Here is a 15,126-nt window from a genome sequence, read left to right as displayed (position 1 = left end):
CCTATTTGCAAAGTCACCTTTCCCCCTCCACTCAATCAGAAGCAAGAAAAGGAAAATCCAAAACAGACCTGCACCAGGGGTGTATCCCAAATCCTTATGCCTGGGCCCATGTATAAGTGGCCCTGATGTGCTTGGAAGGACACGGGTTTGGTAGGCTGAAGAATGGCCCCAAAGTTGTCTATGTCCTAATCCCTGGGACTCGTGAATGTGTGACTTTACACGGCACAAGCGACATTGCTGGTGTGGTTAGGGTAAGGATCTTGAGATGAGAAATGGTTCTGGATTATTGGGTGGGCCTGATGTCATCACAAGGGACCTTGTAAGAGGAGGCAGGAGGGTTAGAGGCGGGAGGTGACGTGACAGTAAAAGCAGAGGACAGAGAGAGAGACTGGAGGATGCTGCACTGCTGGCCTTGAAGATGGAGCAGGGCCACGAGACAAGGGACGCAGGCACCTCTAGAGGATGGGAAATGCAGGACAAGGATGCTCCCCTGGAGCTTCCAGAAGGAACACAACTTGCTGACTGTTTTAGAAATTCTAACTTCCAGAACTGTAAGAGAATAAGTGTGTGTGTGTGTCTGTTAAAAATTTTGTGTTGTTCGCATTTATCACTAAGTTAGTGGGAACTGGTCACAGCAGCAAAAGGAAACTGTTAACCTGGGGTGCTGACACCCAGGAGCAGGTCCCTGGTTTTGATCTAGTAGATGTTTTCTTGCACCGTCTTACTGCATATTGCACCTGTCTTAGCCTGTGTGGACATAGCTGAAGGGTGACAGAAACAGAAAGGAAACATGAGTGGGACCTTGACTATGAGAACACGTAGAATGAAGTGTATGTCTTCCTTCTGTGTGCGGGTGCTGAGCCTTTACTTCCTGGAGACGAGAGTCCCAGGTGTCATGTCCCCCAGGCCCCGTGCTGCAGACACTTAGCACATGGCCTGAGAGGTGGCGTCCTCAGCCAGCCATCTGCCTGCGCTCTCACAGCCCCGCCTGCAGGGTAACGGAGCAGCAGATGGGAGTTCAAAGGTAAAAGCAGGTGGCAAATATACTGGGATATAAAAGTGTGTTTTGTGCTTCTATGAATCAGGTGAGGAGAGACTAAGATACCTTGTAACTAAGAGTATCTTACAGCCTTTGCAAACAGTTTTCACTCTTCCTTATGAAGTTATGAAAAATGCAGAGGTGGCTCTTAGCTGCCTGGGATCCAGTTCCTCCAGTTAAACGCCGAGTTTGACCCGTGAGTCAGCGTCTTCACGGGCGGGTTTGCCAGCTCCCACTTCCCTTCCTCTTTATTTTCTTCACAGAAGCACATACCCAGAGATGGGATCTAGAACAGAGTTTTAAATCACCTATTAATATTTTATAACAAGTCAATCAATTTTAGACTAGTTCTAAAGCCAACCGAGAGGCATTTCTATGCCATGATGTCCCCAAGCTGGTGTAGCTGCCTTGGAAACCACACCGACATCTACCACAGAGGTTGTCAACTGCAGACAATGTCTCCCCTCAATCATGGGACATTAGGTGATGTCTGGACACATTTCTGTTTGTCACAACGGGGAATAGAGGTGCTACTGACAGCCATCTGGTAAAGGCCAGGGGTGCCACTAAACATCCTGCAACACACAGGACAGTCCCACCACAAAGAATTACCCGGCCCAGATGTCCACAGAGCTGAGGGTGAGAACCCCGGTCTACCGCCGAAAGAGTGGCTTAGGCTCTCGCACTCAGCACTCAGGACCACTAACAGACAGAGGCACTGAGTTTTCAGACCCAATGAAAAGTAATAAGTGAGACCTCAGCCCTCAATTCCTTTCTCTATAAAGTGAATGTGTTGGAATAGAGCTTTGTTTTAAGGCTTTTTTTTGTTTGTTTACACATTTTGCTTTTCCTTTTTTCCTCCCCTTTTAAAAATATCTAGGAATTCCTTGGTCAGATGAAATTTGCAAAATTTCCATCGTGCAGGTTGCATCCAAGTGGAGGCTGGTGTTGACTCAGGCATGATTCTCTCCTTCTGCTTGTAGGACTGTGGGAGGTGGGTGTTGGGGGGTGGGCAAGGGGAAGGTTGTGAACATTCCTTTTTCAGCTGCTCCAGGTTTGAGGACCCTCTTTCAGCAGAGCCCCTTGATGAATTTCTAATATGCACGAACAAGTCCAGCTTATTCTGGGATGGGGATGGAGTGGATGCCAAATGGTCAGCATAAGAAAGTCCCAGTAGTTTGCAAATTCAAGGCTGGCATCTGGGGGTGGGGGAAGGGTCCCTGGAGTGGCTGGGGACTTATGGGATCTTGGAACAGCATCAACATGCAAGTTTAAGTCAGCATCTGGCAGGTGCAGAGCTACCACCCTTGTGGATTACACGGGCCCCAGGAGAGCCTGGGGTTGGGGGGCTTTGCATGTGGGTAAAGGGCTGTGGGAAGAGGTGCAGAAACAGGACAGGGTGCATGGGCAGGAGACACAGTGATGTTTGCAGGAACAAGAGTGACATTTAGGGAGCAGGCAGTGAGGGGACTGCTGGAAGAATTGCCCAGGAAAAGCTATGTGGATGTCTCTGTGTATGGCCTGGGGACCCAAGCCATTGTATCTGGACTGTGGTCAACCAGATGGCTTGGGAATGTGTGGGCTGTGATTGGGAAAGCCCAGGTGGGAGACACTTTGGAGGGGATGCATATTTCTACCCAAGTCTGGAAGAAAATGGGACAAGAAAAGAGATGTTCAGGTGTCTGATGCTGAGATGCTGCTGAAGGATTATATCCTGCAGCTGGGAGAGCTTCCATGTGCTCAAGTCATTGACTCTCACCCCGTGGGAGGAAGGCACGCACTTTCTCTGGCAGGAAGTGGGCTCAGAAAGCCGAGCACTTTGTGCAGGTGCATTGCTGGCAATAGCTGGGCTGAACCTGAGGGTCTGGCTCCTCTGCAGCCCCCAGTCCCCTCAGGGGGCTCAGGGACCCCCTCCTGCCCATAACTGTGGCAAATAAGCTGTGGCCAGCATGGTCTGGTGGCAATTTTGTGTGAAGGACACAGGTCAAGGACGCTCCTGTTATCATGGGTATTGTCTAGACTACCTCAGGCCAGCTGTGGACACTGGTCAACTCATTGATGAATTTGATAAAAAAGATAAGGACTGTGGGCAAGCGCAGCCCTGAGCAGAGCCTCCGGGAGGGGAAGGGGCCATGTGAGCTCCTGCGTGTGCCCGTCTCCATTCATCCAGCAACTGGCCTCACCCTGCTTTGCTGGGTGAGGGTCGACAAGGTCTCCAAAGCACCCATTTACCATCTGTTTTCATCAGGTATTTGCATGCCCTGGCCCAGCACCTGGGCTGGCAGCTGCACCAGCTCAGGTTTCTTCCACGGCCAGGTGACTGCAAAGGCAAGAGGGTCGGAGGTCCTTTCCATCCATCAGTCCCCACCCCGCCAGGTCCCTAGAGGAAGCCTGAAGTCAGCCAGCAGTTGTCTGTTCTCTCCTCACCCATGTCACTTGCTTCTTCTGGTCCATTTGTCTTATGACCGGAGTGGCACAGACTTATGATGCGAGCTGACTTTTCAAAAACCCTGCCTTTTGTTTACCCTGAGTCACAGTCAACAACCAAAGTCTCCTTAATGATGAAGATGACAAACCTCTCCCATCAGCCCCGGCCTGAACTCGCCCCTTGCACAAGAGCAGGTGAGCACACTCCTGGGGGGTTGTGGGTCCCTGCAGCCCTGGGCTGGCCAGACACTTGCTTTCACTCTGAGAAGACAGTGAGTTGATCCTGCATCTTTGGGGTGCTTGATGCTGTGGCCCAAAGAGACCAGAGTGGGCATGTACCTTTCTCACCAGCTGGGCAAAGTCCCCGCAGTCCCGGGGCGGTAGCCCAAGTAGCGGCCGTGTGCAGGAGTCCAGTGCCGAGCCGTGGCTCACGATCAGGATGGTACCTGCTGTGGAAAGAGAGAACACCAAAGGTCAAAGCAGCCACAGAGAATGCCTCTTATTTGACTGGGGGTTCCCAGATTTCTGATCTGATTTGCCTGCTGTAGATAAGGCATCTGGAGTCCACAGGCTGGGTGAGTGTCCCTCAAGTGACATAACGTGCCCCAGCCAGCTCAGGGGAAGGTATGGAAGCCAACACCTCTGTCTGGGCTTCATCCAGGACAGAGCAAAGCTGGCAGAGTTAGAGGAAGGTGGCCTGTGGCCAGGCCCAATGACTACCTAGGTTGCTCGGTCCTTAGTCTCCTTTTCTCCCTAGGAAGCCGACCTGAGTCATTTGGACATGCGTGATTCGTGTTAACCCTGCTGCCCTGGGTCCCATCGGCACTCAGCCCCGGAATCGAGGGGCCTGGGGCCTGGGCAGTGGTGGAGTGTGTGTCTGTGCCCCGGGGTAGATACAACACTCCGTTGGCAGGAGAATGAGGGTGGGGGAGGCTGGGCACTAATAGGTTCAGAAAATTGGCCAATTTCCATCTCAGAGGTAAGACCCCAAACCCAGGGACCGTTTGCACCAAGGACAGCAGCACTTACTGTCCTGTGGGCTGGTGCTGACGATCTGTCCCATGCTCACTGCACACCTGTCCACGTATTCATCGTAGCTCTCGGCCAGCACAAGCGAGGAGAGGGGAAACACAGGCCTGGAAGGAGGAGAAGGGTGGCTGCCGCCCTGGCCTGTTGGGTGGGGTGAGAATCTGTGGCTGTGGTCAGCTGGGGAGGGGGAGTGCTCTTCCACGACAGCTCTGCCTCAAGGCAGGGCTCATGTGCAACAGGGAGGTTCCAGTTTTGGGCTCAAAACTGGTAGAGGGCTGACGCTCAGTCCCCAGCATGCATTCTTACCAAATAGTGGCAAGGTTCTGTGGTGGCAAAGTCAGATGTGGCAGGAATGTGACAGACTCTCTCCTTGACTCTAGTCAGGCTCCTCCAAACCCTCTTCCTGACTAACCCAGCCTTTGGCTTCTGTATTTTTCCTTGCAGAGTCAGTTTTAGCAAGAATCCCCTCTCCCCCACCCCGAGATATCTGATCACCCTCGATATTGGTATACAGAGAAAATTGAGTAAGATAGTGAAAGATAGGGGCCCTAGGTATAGATAGAATGGTTGAGGAACGAGATGATACTCAGACTGGAAAAATAAAATGATGCAGGATGGAGCTGAGCATAAAGGTTATCTTCAAATTCTTGAAAGGATGTCACACAGAAGAATGAATTTATTGCTGCAAAGGGCAGAAGTAGGAATCAAAGGTGAAAGTTACCAGAAGATTGCTTTGGGTTACTATAAATAGGAATCATTTACTGGAAATAAGAATTTACAGCTACAAAACTCAGGGATTAGATGACAATTTGTCAGATATACTGAATAGATGTCCCTGTATTGAATGAAACTATATGAGATAGGTGACAGTATTCACAATCCCCATACACTGACCCCACCCTGCTCCTTGTATTAAATCCCCACTTTTCCTTGTATTCAAAGTTGAGCCCAATCTCAAAACTCCATTGCAGAGGTCCCTCTTGAATGAAGTTTTCTTTACCATTTTTAACAAGTGTTACACAATTTTTTCTTTGACAAGATCTAGAAAAACTCCAGCAGCAGAAAACTTGAGAGTGACACACCTGTAATCAGTGTCGACATTGAAGTTTGCCTCTTTCAGCTCTTCCAAGGTCATGAGGGTCGGGGTGGTTTTGCTGTTCTCCCATTTTGTCCATTCAAAGATTCCAGGTTCCACTCTTATCTTAATTTTTTCCTCCAATTTGAGTTCTGGATTCAATGGAATACAAGCATTTATCATCCTCAATGTCCATGTTGGCTTTACATAAATAAAATAAGTCTCCTCCTAGGTCTTAGATTCCTGCACACGAATCTAAATAAAACCTTTCAAAAATGTGATTTTTTTTTTTCTTGGCAAATATTGTTCTATGATTAAGCATGGCCATGCTATGTCTGAGACCAAAAGTGCTGGGCAGTTGGAAGGTATCAGGGGAGTGAGAACCTCCTTCTGTCCATCAGGAAGGGACAGAGTCTCCCAGGAGCTGGGGAGGCACCATGGGCAGCAGGCCCAAACTGGGAGCTCAACCTCGTCACCTGACACAACCCTACAGCTAAACCAGTCCCACATGCCTCATCCTCTGGTCATGGCTGAGAGCTTGCCAAATGAGGATGTGGCCAATCACGGAGAATGCTAGTCTGACAAAGCACCATCCTATAACACTTGCACCGGACTGGGCAATAGGCGAGGGGTGGAACATTCCAGAACGTTCCTCACAACTCACCCTTCCCAAGCATGTTATATCTTGACTAAAAGAAGACCTATAAAGTAAGGCCATCTCTTTTTGAGTCGGGAGGGGGGAAGCCCTTTTGGTTTTATTTGAAATGGAGAAAATGTCATTCAACTCAAATGCTGGAAATAAAATCAGTTCCCCAAATCAGCGTGCTTGCTAGCAGTTCTCGGAAGGCTGACTCGTAACAGCCTTATGGCTCTGATGGGGCCATTCACTGTTGATCATCTGGTCCCCCTCCACTTCCCTGCCTTCTCCCCTTGGAGAACAGCCACGTGGCCAAGGCAGCTTGAGAAGCACACCGAAGTTCCCACCAACCTTCCAGGATGTGTTTGGCTGTCTGCACGCAGCGGAGGGCTGGGGAGGCGAAGACAGAGGAGATTCTGATGCCGCTGTCCAGCAGGGCGTCCCCTGGAAAACAGTGGGTGGGAGAGGCCCCTTTCATAACTCTAGCTTCCCAGGGGTGGCTGAGTCCAGTGGTGGGCAGGGTCCTAAGAGAGCCCCAGATTTCTACCCCCGTCACCATGTACACACCCTGCATAACCCCCTTGAGTATGGGCAGAACCTGTGACTATAACATCAATTGCCCCGTGACTACATTACATTATATGGTGGAAGGAAGATGACTCCAGGTGGGCTCAACCAGGTCAGGTAAGCCCACTAAAAGCAGAGCTTTTCTCCAGTCAATCAGAGAAAAGAAGTCGGAGAGGTGTGAAGCGAGAGGAATTTGGCATGTGAGACATTGTCCACTGCTGGCTTCAGAGATGGAGAGGACCGCTCGGCAAGGAATGCGTGGGGCCTCAAGGGGCTGAGAGTGGTCCCCAGCTAACAGCTGGCCTGGAAGGGACCTCAGTGTCACAGCCGCAAGGATCTGGATCCTGCCAACAGCTGGAATTAGTCTGGAGGGGACGCAAGCTTCATGTGGGGACTCAGTTCAGCCAACAGCTCGATTTCAGACTTTGAGATGCTGAGCAGAGAGCCAGCCCTGCCCTGTGCGGGTCTCTGATCTACAGAACTGAGCTGACAGATGGGTGCTGCTTTAAGTTCACGGCAATTTGCTCTACAGCAATGGAAAACTCAAGATCAGCTGAAGCTCATGGAAGGACAAGCCACGTTTCCTACTGTCATTACTGAGCCCAAGTCCAGCTGCCCACCACCAGAGAGAAACAAGTGGCTCAAAAGTCAAATGCTGTGAAAAGGGGAAGCAGCTTTGTCCAGGACAATCAGCAGAGAAACCGGAGGCTAAACCACCTCCCCAGGTGGCTGGCTGTCCTGGACAAAGCTGCCGCCCCTTTCCCCAACATTTGACTTTCGAGCAGATTGTTTCTGCTTGGTCACAGGCAGCTGGACTTGGGTTCAGTGATGGGTGTGGTAACAGATTCTGTCAAGCCAGCCAGGGGCTGAGTGTCCTGGGTGGCCTAGGCAACCCCCCATTTCCAAGGGTGGAACAAGAGGCCACAGCAGCAGCTAGGGCTCAGCATTCATGCTGTGGGAGCGAGCTGGGCCCACCTGTGGGTGCCCACGGCCTGAAGCAGGCCAGCCGGTGGCTGGGAGTTCTGGGATTTTCCCAGCAGCTGCCTGTTTGTTTCAGGAAAGGTTCTCTGATTTTCCAGTGGTGGCAATGACCACTGATCCTTGCCTTTTGGTTGATAAAGAAGGCAGTGTTAGTAAAGGAGTCTAGGACTCCTAGCTGGTAGGTCACACCGGTGTGCACACCAGGAGCTTGTTTTCTACATGGCGTGTGTGCAAATGAGCTAGCTTGGTATTTGGAGATAGCTGCAGGCATACGGCCAGCATTTTGTCTGTTTGACTTTTCCCTGTGTGTGAGTGTGAAGGTGAGACTATTGTCACCGATACTTCTCCCCCAATCCTGAATCAAAGTCCTTTGGGCCATATTTAGGAGACTGGAAGCTTTTAGTTAGGCACCCATGACTGAAAGTAGAATGGTTTTTTATAGCTATACTGCTCGGCCAACGTATGTGTTACATTCTGAAGAGAGATGACCACTGAATGGACCTCTAAGTTACTACACTGTACTTCAGCTTGTATTATATTGTCAGTGATCTGGGAAATGGGTAATGAGAGCTCCACATTCCTTCAGCTGCATCCTACAGAACTGGTCTGAGTTTCTCGTGGCAAGATTGGGAAACAGAAACTACGATCCAGAAAGTTATAATTGGCTAGGTCTCTGGACAGAATCCATCTATCTGTGCACAGTTAATTTTGTCAGTGATCTGGGAAATGGGTAATGAGAGCTCCACATTCCTTCAGCTGCATCCTACAGAACTGGTCTGAGTTTCTCATGGCAAGATTGGGAAACAGAAACTACAATCCAGAAAGTTATAATTGGCTAGGTCTCTGGACAGAATCCATCTATCTGTGCACAGTTAATCCAAACTAACAGAGACTATCTCAAAGCTTAAAAAGTTCTTCACAGGGCCGGCCCGGTGGTGCACTGGAGAGTGTGCCGCTTGGGAGCACAGTGGCGCTCCCGCTGAGGGTTCGGATCCCATGTGGAGACGGGTTCCCGCTCACTGGCTGAGCGCGGTGCGGACGCAACACCGAGGGTTGCGATCCTGTTGCTGGTCCCCGGTACGGGCGCGACACCAAGGGTTGCAATTCCATTACCGGTCAGTAAAAAAAAGACAAAAAAAAAAAAAAGTTCTTCACATAAAGTACAAAATAAAAAGCCACGAAAAATTGTTGAGAACCTTTTCTACAGAAAATTTTTTGGTTTAACATATAATCTTGCAGGCAAAGAAAGGATGAGCTATTTTCATAAATAATCTAGGAATAATTATTAAAAATTAAATAAATTAGATAAATGCAAATGGGATAAACATTCATAAATAATTACTAGCATATGGCAGATAGTTCAAAGTTGCTTGCTTCCTAAGTTTTTCACTAAAAATTAAGGTCATTAAGAATTAAAAGTCTAGGGCCGGCCCGGTGGCGCACTGTGCTAGTGCGCCGCTTGGGAAGTGCGGCGGCGCTCCCGCCGAGGGTTCGGATCCCACATGCGGACCGATTCCTACTCACTGGCTGAGCGAGGCGCGGGGGGCAACACCGAGGGTTGCGATCCCATTGCCGGTCCCGGTCTGGTACGGGGGCGACACTAGAGGAGGCTGTTATGGGTTGAATTGTGTGTCCCCCTCCGAAGAAGATATGTTGGAGTCCTAACCCCTGGTAACTTAGAATATGACTTTATTTGGAAATAGGGTCTTTACAGAGTAATCAAATTAAAATTAGAGTAAACACCTCAATTAAGTTAAAATTAGTGTGTTGCCTAATCCAATGACTGGTATCATTAAAAAAAAGGGAAAATTTCGAAACAGACCTGTTTAGAAGGAAGATCTTGTGAAGAAGATGGCTATATGTAAGCCAAAGAGAGAGGGGCCCACAACAGATCCCCACTCAGCCTCCAGGAGAACCAGCCCTGCTGATACCTCGACCTGGGATTTCTAGCCTCCAGACTGTGAGACAATAAATCTCTGTTGTTTAAGCTGCCTGACTGTGTAATTTGCTACAGCAGCCCCAGCAAACTAACAGAGACCATTGCCAACCATTGCCCACACAGACACCAATTTGCAGAGACTCCCAAATGCACACATGTGCAAACATGAGGATTCAGGCATGGAGCACAGAAAGGTGTGTGCACACAGCACACATGTCCCCACTCTGCGTCCGTGACCCCATAGTGGGAGCTTGAAATCAGCTGCAGTGTGTGCACGGTATTTTCACCACTGAAATCAGCAAATGCTGTAAATCAGGGCTGCCTCACCCTGCCTAGAGCTGGTGGTTAAACATTACAAGCGCACCACTGGGTGAGAAGCCAGAGAGCTGAGTGCTAGCGAGTACCTTCAATGAACCACCTGTATGACCTGGGATGCCCCTTTGCCTCTGTAGATTTGACGTACTAATTTTTAAAAATGAAGGTCAGATGAACTCAGTGGTTCTTCTGTTCCAAAAATTCAGTTGTGCAGACCCAGAACCCCCAGACATAAAACGAAAGCCCAAAGTGCCAGATTTTGACATAAAATCAATGAGGGGATGTGTTTTTTAATTTCTGAAATGACATCCTTGTTGCACAGAGTGGTTGTTGAGTTTTCCTCCCCTCCTTGTTCTTTCCATGCTGTCTTTCATTCCTCCTGACTTCCCCAACCATCCATTCCTGGATCAAATCTCTGCACTTCCATTTACTAGCTGTGTGACCTCAGGTGAGTTACTTAGCCTCTCTGTGCCCCAGCTCCCTCATCAGCAGAGTGGGGTAATGCTAACCCTGATGTCAAAGAGCATGCAGTCAGGGCTCAGTACCCACCAGCTATGATCATCACCATTATTATTGTTACTCTTCCTACCCGATGACGCTCAAACGTGCCTGCAATTCTGGACTGGAAAATCCCACACGACGACAACGGTGGATCATTCTCAAAGTCTCTGATGCCGCTGCTCCGCCTGGGCAGGCTGCAAGGGAAGTTGAGGTCCGGCCTGTAGTATTTTCCTAAAGCACAAGTGAGCACCAGATACTCAGTTCCGTCAGGTTAGGGCAGATTTCTCCTGTAAAACTCCCAGGATCAAGATCCACATCACAAGCAAGGGTATCACTTAAATTTCTGTCAACTGTGCTGTTTCTCGAATGTGCTCTGTGATATGGATCCAACTTGAGGAGAAACGCAGCTCTGCCATGCACACAGCATTCCTCTAATACAGAAAACTTAGTTTCAGCTGCAGGAACTGCGAAACCCTCTCTGTCCTCCCATAACCCCTCATGAAGATTCGCTCACACAGTTTTCCTGATAAAGAACCATGTCTCCGTGGCTGATTTAGCTTAACTTGACAATCATCCCAATTTGGCATCAATTAGTTAGGTGAAATTTGGCCCCTTCCCATACATAGCTTTAAGTGCCTTATATTGCATAGGGACACAGAATTCTGTCAATTGCTCAAAGGCGTGGCTAGAAACCAGGTGGATGGTGCTGTGTTTCACTTTGAGTCTGACCTTGAGTACTAAGATGTGACAGTCTGTGACACTAGCTACCTGCCCTTCTCTAGTTATGAAGTGTTAATTTCAGGCTCATATTTAGGAAGAGCTGGAAGAGTTTTACTGGTCCTCCAGGAATTATTAAACTGTGTTAAAGGAGCTCTTATCAGGAAAAAGGGGACAGTGACAGAGTTGTGATGAGTTGGTAAAAAGCACTGGTCTAGAATCCAGGTCTCCTGAAATCCTTTTCCTTATGTATGGCAGGTGTTCAGGTTATTTTACTCAGTTTGGAGGCTCTGAGCCTCATATCTGTCAAAAGGGAAAATGACAGAGTCACTGCATTGAGTCAGTGAGATGATGCCCAGTGCCTGGAGCCTGGTGCCCAATGAGCGGCCAGCAAGTGGTAGGGCTGGTCTCATCACCAAAATGATTCACTGTCCTCACAGAGGACGCCATGCCACACCAACCCTCCAGTGCACTCTGGTTTGCCTTCATATCCTCCCAAGTGACCCCAGACCCCAGGTTCTGGCAGCCACACGGATGTTCTGAGACCTGCCCAGCCATTTGTGAATTCACCCAGCCGGCTTCCTCCAGCCCCCAGCCCTTAATGACACAGAGGGAGGCAGCTGGCTATTTTGCACACCTTGTAAAACCCATTCAGGATTTTTCTGAAAAGTTCCTCCTTGGCATTTCCATCGGAAGAGACTCTTATGTGAGCCACAAGCTTTAAAGTCCTTTATTAAATGCCAGTCTTAGCTGTGTTCACTGGAAAGGCGGTTTTTACATTTTTTTCCAAAGAGAAGAATGTCCNAAAAAAAAAAAAAAAAAAAAAAAAAGAATTAAAAGTCTAACCAGTATATGTAATTCTGCCAAAAATTAGATGTGTTTTTAATGAGAAAAATGATTTAAAAAGACATAAAATGTGCTCTTTATTTAAAATAATAATTTTGTCTAAAGTGAGAGCTTTTCAGAGGTTGTTTCAAAAGGTAAATTTAGGGAGGAAAAAGAAACAAGATAGAAAGGAACCAGTAAGCAGGAGAAGGGGAGATGTGACGAAAGCTATGGATATGAAGATGTAGTTTTGGTTATGAACGTTAAAAAGAAAAGAGAATAATTTTATATAAGAAAGAATCTTGTGTAGCAAATTTTTGTCCTAAAGCAAAATGGTTATTTAGGAAAGAGTAAATATAGAACAAAGCAGAAAGTCTAAAACAAGTCATGAAAATGTCTGAGTAGGTTGGAATAATGGTTTGTGAAGGTGAATCTATAAAAGAATTTTGTGTGTGATTAAGTTGGCTATAATTAGAAGGGAATTATTTCTAACTCTTTCTAAAGATGGAAATTTAATATTAAAAAAGACACTGATACAGAACTAAGTGTCCCCCCATACCATAACAAGTTTTTCTTGAAATATTGATCTGCTTTTAGTAAAATTGCAAGAGGTTTTGATTTTTAATTCTAAAGTCTGTTTCATTAAGAGCCATCTTCTAAACTACAGTTTCTATTTTTGCCATATTTCTTCCTGAGATTCATTTAATCCCCCTATTTTCAGGCTGGGAATGCTGTCTTTTTCATTTGGAATAAGAACTTTGTTTCTTGAGGGAAAATCTTCCTCTCGAAGCTTCTTAGATTCACGTCTCAGAAGTTCACTTTTGCTGTCTCCCTCTATGCGTGCTCTGCAGGTTATAACTGCCCGCAGCCCCCACTGTCTCCACCCTTGCAAAGGTCTAGACAACTTTCTCTTTCACTTTTTCATCTGCTAACTCTGCTTTTATCATCTGACACCGAAATGTCCTGTCTTGAAGGTCTAGAAAAAAGCAGTGTTTTCCCTCTAGTACAATGTGATTCTGTACCCTTGGCTTTTTCTTCGTGTGTTTGAATTGTTGCTCCCAGAACCTGGGACACTTTCTTCCTATGTCTGATTAAATTCAAAACAACTTTCCATTAAGCCTGATTTGTAGGTTATCTGAGCAGGCTTCCTGTAAGGAGAACAACCACACTGCAGGTTATCTTCACCTTTTTGGGAAAAGGCCTAATGAACAAAGATTTTGCATTTTATCAAAATAATTTCCTAGGTTGTCTTAGCTAGGTTTCTGATTATGTGAAAAACTGAGCTTTGAAAATGTTAAGGTTTTTGCATTCTTGTTACTTTCTGGGTTGCTTTTGAAGTTTCTGATTATCACTTCAGTTGAATGAATGACTATTATTTCACAGTGACCCATGATCCTGTTTGATCAAATATTTCATTCTTTTGACATTCTTGATGGGCTTCCATTTTCACCAATATTTGACTTTAACGTCTTTTGTTTCTCTTTGGCGGCAGGCAGCCAGACTTGGGTTGGGTGATACTATGATATCAGAAGCTCTGCTCTTTGGGAAAGAAAGGAGCCTCTACGGTGCAGAAACTACATGGTACCCGAGCCAGGGAGGCTTTAGAGGAGGCTGTTATGGGTTGAATTGTGTGTCCCCCTCCGAAGAAGATATGTTGGAGTCCTAACCCCTGGTAACTTAGAATATGACTTTATTTGGAAATAGGGTCTTTACAGAGTAATCAAATTAAAATTAGAGTAAACACCTCAATTAAGTTAAAATTAGTGTGTTGCCTAATCCAATGACTGGTATCATTAAAAAAAAGGGAAAATTTCGAAACAGACCTGTTTAGAAGGAAGATCTTGTGAAGAAGATGGCTATATGTAAGCCAAAGAGAGAGGGGCCCACAACAGATCCCCACTCAGCCTCCAGGAGAACCAGCCCTGCTGATACCTCGACCTGGGATTTCTAGCCTCCAGACTGTGAGACAATAAATCTCTGTTGTTTAAGCTGCCTGACTGTGTAATTTGCTACAGCAGCCCCAGCAAACTAACAGAGACCATTGCCAACCATTGCCCACACAGACACCAATTTGCAGAGACTCCCAAATGCACACATGTGCAAACATGAGGATTCAGGCATGGAGCACAGAAAGGTGTGTGCACACAGCACACATGTCCCCACTCTGCGTCCGTGACCCCATAGTGGGAGCTTGAAATCAGCTGCAGTGTGTGCACGGTATTTTCACCACTGAAATCAGCAAATGCTGTAAATCAGGGCTGCCTCACCCTGCCTAGAGCTGGTGGTTAAACATTACAAGCGCACCACTGGGTGAGAAGCCAGAGAGCTGAGTGCTAGCGAGTACCTTCAATGAACCACCTGTATGACCTGGGATGCCCCTTTGCCTCTGTAGATTTGACGTACTAATTTTTAAAAATGAAGGTCAGATGAACTCAGTGGTTCTTCTGTTCCAAAAATTCAGTTGTGCAGACCCAGAACCCCCAGACATAAAACGAAAGCCCAAAGTGCCAGATTTTGACATAAAATCAATGAGGGGATGTGTTTTTTAATTTCTGAAATGACATCCTTGTTGCACAGAGTGGTTGTTGAGTTTTCCTCCCCTCCTTGTTCTTTCCATGCTGTCTTTCATTCCTCCTGACTTCCCCAACCATCCATTCCTGGATCAAATCTCTGCACTTCCATTTACTAGCTGTGTGACCTCAGGTGAGTTACTTAGCCTCTCTGTGCCCCAGCTCCCTCATCAGCAGAGTGGGGTAATGCTAACCCTGATGTCAAAGAGCATGCAGTCAGGGCTCAGTACCCACCAGCTATGATCATCACCATTATTATTGTTACTCTTCCTACCCGATGACGCTCAAACGTGCCTGCAATTCTGGACTGGAAAATCCCACACGACGACAACGGTGGATCATTCTCAAAGTCTCTGATGCCGCTGCTCCGCCTGGGCAGGCTGCAAGGGAAGTTGAGGTCCGGCCTGTAGTATTTTCCTAAAGCACAAGTGAGCACCAGATACTCAGTTCCGTCAGGTTAGGGCAGATTTCTCCTGTAAAACTCCCAGGATCAAGATCCACATC

At 47.4% G+C, this 15,126-nt stretch overlaps 1 protein-coding gene across 1 annotated transcript in view; it reads right to left on the bottom strand.

Annotated features, from left to right (window-relative positions):
* Positions 1 to 1,158: 1,158 nt before the first annotated feature.
* The window catches only part of UBASH3A (ubiquitin associated and SH3 domain containing A), a 44,531-nt gene continuing 30,563 nt past the window's right edge, over positions 1,159 to 15,126 (bottom strand). Inside the window, exons 9-14 of the mRNA XM_008576909.1 lie at positions 14,917 to 15,039; positions 6,559 to 6,651; positions 5,578 to 5,722; positions 4,496 to 4,602; positions 3,806 to 3,915; positions 1,159 to 1,325 (exon numbers count right to left, since the gene is read on the bottom strand). Coding sequence (XP_008575131.1) covers positions 1,188 to 1,325; positions 3,806 to 3,915; positions 4,496 to 4,602; positions 5,578 to 5,722; positions 6,559 to 6,651; positions 14,917 to 15,039 — 716 coding nt within the window. The 3' untranslated portion in view covers positions 1,159 to 1,187. The remainder of the gene's footprint in view (positions 1,326 to 3,805; positions 3,916 to 4,495; positions 4,603 to 5,577; positions 5,723 to 6,558; positions 6,652 to 14,916; positions 15,040 to 15,126) is intronic.

This window comes from Galeopterus variegatus, unplaced genomic scaffold, assembly GCF_000696425.1.
Source record: "Galeopterus variegatus unplaced genomic scaffold, G_variegatus-3.0.2 Scaffold1427, whole genome shotgun sequence".
Lineage (NCBI taxonomy): Eukaryota > Metazoa > Chordata > Mammalia > Dermoptera > Cynocephalidae > Galeopterus > Galeopterus variegatus.
This window is presented reverse-complemented; position numbering and strand designations above follow the sequence as displayed.